This window comes from Sinocyclocheilus rhinocerous, unplaced genomic scaffold, assembly GCF_001515625.1.
Source record: "Sinocyclocheilus rhinocerous isolate Xijiao unplaced genomic scaffold, SAMN03320098_v1.1 scaffold776, whole genome shotgun sequence".
Taxonomy (NCBI): Eukaryota; Metazoa; Chordata; class Actinopteri; order Cypriniformes; family Cyprinidae; genus Sinocyclocheilus; species Sinocyclocheilus rhinocerous.
This window is the reverse complement of record NW_015647486.1, coordinates 810777-820316: the sequence shown is the minus strand read 5'-3', so window position 1 is coordinate 820316 and position 9540 is coordinate 810777. Positions and strand designations below refer to the sequence as shown.

General features: G+C 37.8%; 1 protein-coding gene across 1 annotated transcript in view; it reads left to right on the top strand.

Annotated features, from left to right (window-relative positions):
* The window catches only part of LOC107709225 (RNA-binding protein 10-like), a 22103-nt gene that overhangs the window by 9020 nt on the left and 3543 nt on the right, over positions 1 to 9540 (top strand). The window contains exons 5-14 of the mRNA XM_016513662.1: positions 936 to 1009; positions 3414 to 3500; positions 4179 to 4239; positions 4338 to 4496; positions 5642 to 5802; positions 5898 to 5995; positions 6175 to 6262; positions 7075 to 7267; positions 7349 to 7434; positions 7568 to 7666. Of these exons, the coding sequence (XP_016369148.1) occupies positions 936 to 1009; positions 3414 to 3500; positions 4179 to 4239; positions 4338 to 4496; positions 5642 to 5802; positions 5898 to 5995; positions 6175 to 6262; positions 7075 to 7267; positions 7349 to 7434; positions 7568 to 7666 (1106 nt within the window). The remainder of the gene's footprint in view (positions 1 to 935; positions 1010 to 3413; positions 3501 to 4178; positions 4240 to 4337; positions 4497 to 5641; positions 5803 to 5897; positions 5996 to 6174; positions 6263 to 7074; positions 7268 to 7348; positions 7435 to 7567; positions 7667 to 9540) is intronic.

The window sequence follows — 9540 nt, the reverse complement described above, 5'->3', positions numbered from 1 at the left end:
ACTTGTTATACAAGCTGTACACTCACTACTTTACATTGTAGCAAAGTGTCATTTCTTCAGTGTTGTCACATGAAAAGATATAATAAAATATTTACAAAAATGTGAGGGGTGTACTCACTTCTGTGAGATACTGTATAAATATATATGCTGTTCTTTTGTACTTTATATTCATCAAAAAATCCTGGCAAAATGTACCATAATCTCCACAAAAATCTTATTCTGCACAACATTGTTAATAATAAAGGTTTATTGAGCAGCAAGTCAGCATATTAGAATGATTTCTGAAGGATCATGTGACACTGAAGACTGGCATAATGATGCTGAAAATTCAGCTTTGCATTTTAATATTTTTAAATGTTTAAATTATTTTAAATTGTAATATTTTACAAATTCACCAAAGACTTCTTTCACGCGACCAAACTTTTGAACAGTAGTGTATATGGTTCTCAGATGTTAGATTGTGTTGGTAACTCATCAGACATCAAATAGTTTTATGTGTACCCACATTTTCTAATAATTGTTTTGTGCAATTAATGTTAAATTGGCTGGTGTAAATAGCAGAGGGACAAAAACATCCATCAGTTATAGAAGTTTAAAGGGGTCATATGATGCGATTTTCAAAAATCTACACGTTTCAGAAAGGCGGGGCATAGAGGAGAAACAATAATGTACAGTATGTGGAAAATAATGTGTTTTTTGAACCTTAAACCGCATAAACACATTTCATTACACCAAAAATAAACAAAATAATGTTCTTTTTAGCAGCATCATATGACCCCTTTAAAGGCAGTGATGATTGGTTAGAATACAGCTATATCTCTTTCTACCATCTCTCTGTCTCTTTCTTTCTCCCTCTCTCTCGACATGAAAACACTAACCCCTCACTGCGTTGTTGTTGTTCTGTCATTGTGGCCCGGCGACGGCTGTATCTCCAGGTCAGAGCAGAGGATTCGCCTTCGTCGAGTTTAATCACTTGCAGGAGGCCAGCCGCTGGATGGAGACCAACCAGGTCACTTCACACTGCACACACACATACACACTACAAGTCCACACGTGTATGGATATAATATACCCTTTACGCCTGGATTCCTTATGATTTCACAGATTTCGCCATCTGTTTAGAATGAGGTCTGTCTGTTGTCTGTCTAGCACAAGTATTGGACACTGCTACTAGTTGGGTATTTTCTGGAAATGCCCAAGTTCAGTATAAATTCAGCAGCATTCCCCTGAAAGCTCAGTTTGTGTGTGCTATTATCTCCCTTTTTCAGTCATCTGCCGCAGTGTCTCTTGGCAGCCGTAAGATCCTAGTGTGAGACCTGCCCTATATTTCGTGTCTCTCTAGTTGAATCCACATGAATTTGAAACGTGTTCCAAAATGAGTTCCAAAACAGTATGAGAATTGGTGTTCCGCTAAAGTATCTTCTAATTTATTAGATTAAATTATTACCAGTGAGTCCATAGATTAGCTGACCTGTATACTGAATATCAGTTTACATGATGGCTAGGAATAAGTTAATAATGTGATACAATGGCATTTATTATTTTTAAGTTTACTTATGGTACACTCATTACAGGGTCATTCCCCTCAAAATACCTGAAGTAAACCTCCTTGCTGAAGTGCTAGAGAGCATCAGGTCCACATTGCAGCTTATTCTGACTAAGAATCGCTCACTCAGACAGGAAGAGTTTGTTTGACAGTCATGTAAACCACAATTTAGTTTTTGTGCTGATGATGCCACAATAATAGACCATTTGGAATATAATCTGATCTAAATAATGATGCCTTTGTTTCCCCAAACAATTGTACAGAAAACTCTGGAGAAGGCTGAAGAAAACTGTAGACTTTGACCAGAAGTCTTCACAGAAGTAATAAGTACAAATTATTTCACATATAAAACCATTAGAAATGAACATGGATATCTAGTGTTCTTGCTGCTAATGGAGAGAGTAAATTATAACTGAATTTTAGTTTTTGGATGAACTATTCTTTTAAGTAAAGTAGCAGACCAATACCTTTCTAAACCCCAATTTGTTTCATGCTGTGCACCCCGATTTCTGGTATTTCTGGTATAGCAGCCAGATAGTCAGATTTGGAATTGGCTATTTCAGCCAGTGCTTGCCGTTTTTGCGTGTCGCATGATGAAGACGGTTCGTGAATGGACTGTGGTTGGTCTGTAGTCCGAATGGGATTTGAAATGACAAACTTTGAGTTACTAGCCCAGATACTGATTTTAACAATGCTGAGAAAATGTTATTTTTGTATTGGTTGAGAATGATGGGGTGCTATATAGCAAATAATTGAACATGAAACAATATCTAGGCATAAATGTTTTATGTACACAAGTACAGGGTAATGTTGCTTGTCTTAATATCAGACCTCTGAAGTGCTCAAAATCAGGTAATTGGATAGTTGTTGGTTTTCTTTAAGTCTTCAGTTATGTTAAGGATTGTTTATTAAAGGGATACTTCCTCCAAAATGACAATTTTTCTGTTAATGTATTCACTCTCAGGCCATCCAAGATGCAAGTGACTTTTTTTTTTTTTTTTCATTAGAAAAGAAAAGAAGATTTTTAGCTGAAACCGTGGTCCTTTGTGATGAAGTCAATGGCTAATGTCACTTTAAGAGTCAAGAAAACATATACAGGCAACACAAAATTAATACCCATGTCTCCTGCCGATATATTGAGGTCTTATGAAGTGAAACAATCGGTCTGTGCAAGAAACTGAATTATTTACAACATTATTATCTGTAATCCAGAGCCTCAAGAGAGACCACAAACAAATAATTCTTCTGAACTCCATCTTTTTAGTGATTTAAGCTAAATTTTTTTTTACTGTTTTACTAAAGAAAAAAGTCGCCTACATCTTAGATGGCTCGAGGGCGAGTGAAGTAACAGCTATTTATCATTTTTGGGTGAATTATCTCTTTAATGCCATTATGAAGTACAGCTTGAATGAGGGAAGTTGTCGTTTATTTTTTAGCATTGAGCTCCTCAAAGATTTATTTTTGGCTCCGGTTTAATAATACATTCAGGTCTTTATTCTACATGTCCTGTCATCGCTGTATGAGTTTGCTTTTGGGAAACTTTTGTCTGGATGTTTTATTTATGGCTTAATGTGGGTTTTCAGGGTGGGCAGGAGTGAGCGTGACATGTTTGTGTTCCCCTGAATGGGGGAGGTTGAGGCTTCTGGCTGGAGAGGGTGTCTGCACACACTCCCTCACACGCAGGCCGGCGCGTCTTTCTGAGTCCTCTCAAGCTGATGGTGATATCTGTCTTCCTCTCTCTCCTTTATCCAGTCTTCTCCTCCCCTCTTGTGTGAGATGAGGTCTCAAGTGTGCCAATTCCATCCTGAAAATGATATTTACCCTCTCTTATTCTTTTGTCCCCTCTCTTCCTGTGTCTCACTTTCAGAGAGTGCTCACTATATTGGGACAGCGTGTATCTATGCACTACAGTGACCCAAAGCCCCGTGCTAATGAAGACTGGCTCTGCAATAAGGTAACTTTCATAATGTTCTTTATTTCAGTTTAATTAGTTGTTGAATAAGTATGCCTTGGAGTTCATTTAAAAATGAAGATTCTGTCATCATTTACCATCATGTTGTTCCAAACCCATATGGAGATATTTTTATTGAAACATGAGAGATTTTTGTCCCTAAACTTTCAAAAAGTTCATAAAGACTAATTATAAAATGAATCCATATGAATTGAGAGGTTTAATCCAAGACTTCTGAAGAGACACTTTCAGATAGCATTGTATGATTGAACACATTTGATTTAGGCTTTTATTTACATATAAACGATCAATACATATACATAGAGCACAGATGTTTACTATATTTATATATTTAAATATTACAATTATATTGATGATGTCACAACAATAGATGAATGTTTTTGTATATTTATCAACATTTATGTCAGAAACAGTGATTCAAAAGTCTTGGATTAAACTGCTCGATTCACATGGATTACTTTTACGATGTCTTTATAAACGTTTTCAAAGTTTTGGTGGAATGGAGTTTCAATGGACAAACACTCTTTAATATTTATATATTAATATTTAAAACTACTGTTTAAAATATTAATTAAAAAAAAAAGTCTTTTTTTTTTTTTTCTTTTAAGTAAACAAAATGTTCTGTCTTGAGTTTTGCCAAACATCTGTTTTGATTGACAGTGTGGAGTACAGAACTTCAAACGAAGAGAAAAGTGTTTCAAATGCGGAGTTCCAAAATCAGGTGTGAATTCAAATTAATTTGTTGCAGTTATTTGTGACAGCATGGCAAAAACATGAATATAAATGTAAATCCTTGTGCATATGGCCCTTTGTTTTCAGAGGCTGAGTTGAAACTGCTTCTGGTGCCAAAGAGTTTACCTCTGGGGCAATTAAAGGACTCCGCTCAGGGTTTACTGCCCCTTCCTGCCATATACCAGACAGCAGCTCCACTAATCAACTTAAGTTCCTCGTCCCTGGCTGCCGAGGTGGCCAATGACAGTAAGTTATACACACATTTATAGGGATAGTTCACCCAAAAATTAAAATTCGCTGCTAATCTACTCGTCCTCAGGCCATCGAAGATGTAGAGGACTTTTTTCTTCAGTAGAACAGTAAAGATGATTTTTTTTTTCATAATAGTCGTTGGCTACCGTCACTTAGAGAGCCAAAAAAGCATATCACGCAACACAAAATTAATACCCATGGCTCCTAATCATATATTGAGGTCTTATGAAGTGAAATGATCAGTCTGTGCAAGAAACTGAACGTTATTTACAACATTATTACTGTAATCCAGAGCCTCAGGCAAATGGTCCGGAGTGCTGTTCGGTTTGTGAACGGATCTTTCTTTTGAACCAGTTCTTTTTGGTGCACTAACCAGTTCACTAAATCGGACTGAACCAACTGAAGCAGTTCACGGCTTGAGCAGCACAGGTCTACAATTTATTCAATCAAACCTCTTTTTCTGGCGTGCCTGACAGTCACTATGACTCAAAGTCCTATGATGCTGATTTTTGCCAACTCATTCAGCGCTTCAGTTACTCCAACAGTCACTGAACTGAGGAAACAGTTTGACTCGGACCGAAGACCAATGAGCCAGATGTGTGAACTGCGCAAATGAAAGTTTTGATGTTTTTTTATGGTTTATGTAAAAAGATGAGCTAATGAAGTCAGGTTTATTCACTTTATATGCTTTAGACAAGTAAAACACCTGCTTTTTACATCATTATTGGGTGCTTTGGGTATACGTGACGTCATTGCGTGATTACGTAAATGAATCAATGATTTGAACTGGTTGATTAAAATAAACAGTCCAAAAGAACCAGTTCATGGAAAAGAGTCGGATTTCCCCATTGTCCAAAACTGCACAGATCATTTTGCTTCATAAGACCTCAATATATCATCAGAAGCCATAGGTATTCATTTTGTGTTTGACTCTTAAAGTGACGGTAGCCATTGACTTGCACTTTATGAATCACCAAGGACCACGGTTTCAGATGAAAATCTTCTTCACTATTCTGCTGAAGAAAAAAAGGATGGTCTGGGGGTGAGTAAATGAACAGCAAATTTTCGTTTTTGGGTGAACTATGCCTTTAACACTTTCATCTGGGGTAAGACACTGTATTCCCATCTATCCTCTACAGCTCTGATTTTGAGGAATCTGGGAACCCATACAACGCTGGAGGCCATTTTGTCTGCTCTGGCACCATTTGCTACTCTCTCACCTTCAAATGTACGGCTCATCAAAGACAAACAGACGCAGCTCAACCGAGGGTTTGCTTTCCTGCAGCTCACTACTATTGTGGTAAGACGATGACACTAGTTCTGTTAGCGCTGTATCGTGGCTACAAAACGTATGTGTAAGACTAACACGAACAGGTATTATATTGTGTGTTTTAGGAGGCTTCACAGCTGCTTCAGATCCTCCAGTCCCTGCAGCCTCCTCTCTCTATCGATGGAAAGCTAATTTCTGTGGAGTTTGCCAAGGGCTCCAAACGGTATGAGTTCATGTTGTTCTGATACTGATCCTGCAGCATAATGCTGACGTCATAGTTGTGCAATAGGAAAATGCAGTGAAGCCACACATGTGAGAGAATGTTTACAGAACACCTTATTACTGTAATAATGCTTTACATGTATGGGGTAGAGTTTTATGAGTTCTCTCTCTGTCTCTCAGTGATGTTTTTCTGACAGATGGCAATCGGGTGAGTGTGGCGACAGTAGCGAGTACAGCTATAGCTGCAGCTCAGTGGGCCGTCACGCAGGTACCCACAGCACAGGAAAATTAGGCTTGATTAACAACATAAATACTAATATGAATGAAAAAATTAACTTGCGAATGTTGAATGGTTTAAAATGAAAGTGCACACAGTGGCAGCAGACTAAATTAATGTCAGTTTATTCTGCTTATGCCATAGTTACCACATGTACATCTGTCTACCTGAAGATGTTTTTGGGCTGTGACTGTTACTAGTTAAAATCTGTGATATGTAACTGTTATATTCAAACTTGGTTCTATTTCATCTTAACCACTCAGAATCAAGAAAGTTTAGAAAAAAATATTGTTTGTTGAATATTACCTCAATACTGTACTAGCCATTTCAAGTAGTGATGCACTGATTTTTTTTTTAAGAAAACACTGAAACCAAAATGTAAGTTTCAATTTGTCAAATTCTGAAAATGAAAATAAATGAGTAGTTAGTAGTTTATCCATGTTGTGTGCATAAAATAGACAGACACAGTCAAAATGTGCCATTGGAGAAGCACAAATTAATGACATGCATTTAATTTTTGGGTGAACTATCTCTTTAAACGTCACCAATTGACCAAAAGGGTGGCGTTTAAAGAGAGAGTTCACCCAAAAATGAAATGTATGTCATTAATTACTCACCCTCATGTCGTTCATTTTTGGGTGGACTATCCCTTTAATTTGTGCAATTTTGACCCTCCTAAATGGTTCAGGTGAAACCTGTGGTTTTCATAATTAAAAATTACATATATTTGTGAAAAAGTCTTTAGTTCATTAGTTATTAAAAAAAATCAATGTTGAGATGGTGACCACTGGTTATTGTTCCAGACGGCCCAGCTCTCGGCAGCAGCTCAGAGCGGTGATATCGGTGTGCACCAGCAGGGGGCGGCAGCAGCTGTGTTTGGGCAAGAGGCCGTGCAGGTTGTCAGTGCAGAGACACAAGCCTTTAAAGGGCGAGTGCCTGCGCTACTGACCAGCCACACAACATTAGGTGCTACTGACGGAGGAACAGCCTCTACAGGTATAACCACAGCTCACTTACATCTGCTGTAAGCACACGAGTCTTGTATTGCAGTAAGTGTGAATCTGTGTTTGATCACAGGAGAAACAGGTGCTACCTCCATATTGGCGCTCGCAGCATCCCACACCCAACTTATCACCACTACAACCTCCACACAAGCCCATCAGGTAGTTTTCTGTTATTCCTGTTCATTCAGAAGTTGATTTACTTAGTTACAATTAAGTTTCAAGCTTTTGCTTTTCTGAAGCACTAATTGTCTTTCTGTATACTGTGTGTGTGTGTGTGTGTGTGTGTTTAAAGGCCCCGGTGGAAATCATTGGGAAACCTCAGCCTGCTACCCCAAACCAGCCTGCCACACCTGGAACCGCTCTGGAGTGCCAGCCCTGCAATTGCAGCTGTGTGCGGAATTATCTTCCTTGCGTGGGTTTTGCGGCGGCACGGCTCCAGTGTGGATGAATCTGATGTTTTGAGGTGAATGTGTGGCTGTCAGTCACCGCAACGGTGTGGATACTGTAACGTTACTTAGGAATCACAGATTCTAGCCTACGTCTTGGAATGTATGACCCAAATAAGAATTTTCACCGGATATTGTCATCAGAACAATTAAGTAACAAGTCTGCCACGTTTGCTCTGACTGAGGAAAAAAGCATTACAATAAATCACGCTACCAATGGTGATTAAGTGTAACGATCAGTTAGCTCATATCACATCAAACCGTGCAAATTATTATTATTGTTATACTTTGTTCTTAAATTGTTAATGTTAACAACATCGGTATTGCCTATAGTGAGTATTAGTGTGTAGATTTCAATTTCTGTACAGTCTAATCTCTAATTGTCATACCATTCGAATTCCATATAAAGAAATTATTTTAAACCAAAAAGCAAATTATTCTTCCTTCTAACTGGTTCTCTTTAAAATTCAAATCTTGTGTAATCCCAGGCTATCTGTAATCAGATGCACATTTAAAACAGGAATAATTTAATTTCAGTCACAATCCGCCATCAAAATGATACATTTAATTATTCTAGCTGCTGTGAGAAAAGGCTATAAACAATCGGCCACCTGCAGGATCCTCACATGCGATAGCCTAGCAGCCGGGACAACTTCTTTAAGTTTACAGACGTGACGTAATGACGCAGCAGCATGCTCAGCATTTCCCGCGAAAACCTACCCGTACCACTCAAATTAGAAAACATGATTATAAGCTAACCGTTGTGAATCGGGCTAAAGTAAGGTGATAGTTTTGAACACTGGCTGTTTATGCACTTGCCCAAATATTGATTTTGGATCATTTTTAACCAAAAAAAGTTACGGACTGCAGCTTTAAAGATCACGGACACGATTCAAACACCAACGTTCTATTCCTAAATTACAGTGATTCGTCTGTTTCATTCCTCAACCTTTGATGTGTGATCACAACGTTGAGGTTCGTCCTTGCAGCGTACGATCACAGCAGTGTAATTTGAACATTTAAATCTGTGTTTGCGCTGCCGCTGACCTAAAGAGAGCAGCTGTCATGTATATGAATGAAACCGTTTCAGTCTTTTCAACCACACAGTATCATTATTTCTGTGTTACAAACATTCAAATAAGCACAGAAGTACTGGGATAAAAGTTTATAGTTCGGGTATAAACTCTGATGTGTACGGTAGCGTTCAAATCACATTTTGAAAGTAATTTGATACTTCAAATAAAGATTTATTGATTACATTGTTACGCCAATGGGGGCGAAAAGGGGCTGTTAAAATGTTTGTCTTTGAATCATTCAAGGGATTCGTTCAAAAACGCTGATTCATCCAGTAATAAAACAAGTAAATCTTGAGTGAGTCATTGAATCATTCATTCAAAATTACATGTGCTTTTGTTTAGTTGTCTGTTTTTTTTTCTTCTTCTTCTTCAGAATCGTGAGAACCACAATCTCCATTAAAAAACTCAATTTATCCAGAATCTTGCAGCTCTGTTTTGCACATGAACAGCTCTTAAACGAGTCCAGTTTTTATGTAGCCTGCTGATTTTTTTTTTATGGTATTCAGCTGCATCTAAATGTGTTGCAGAAAGAGACACAGAATAAATATGTTTGATATCATTTTTAATCGCATTGGAATCAAAACTGGGAATCGGAAAGAATCGGAAGCAATAAGCAGAATTGGAATTGATAAAATTCAAACGATACCCAACCCTAGTTCCGAAGATAAACGAAGGTCTTGCGGGTTTGGAACGACATGAGGGTGAATAATTAATGACAGAATTTTCATTTTTGGGTGAACTAT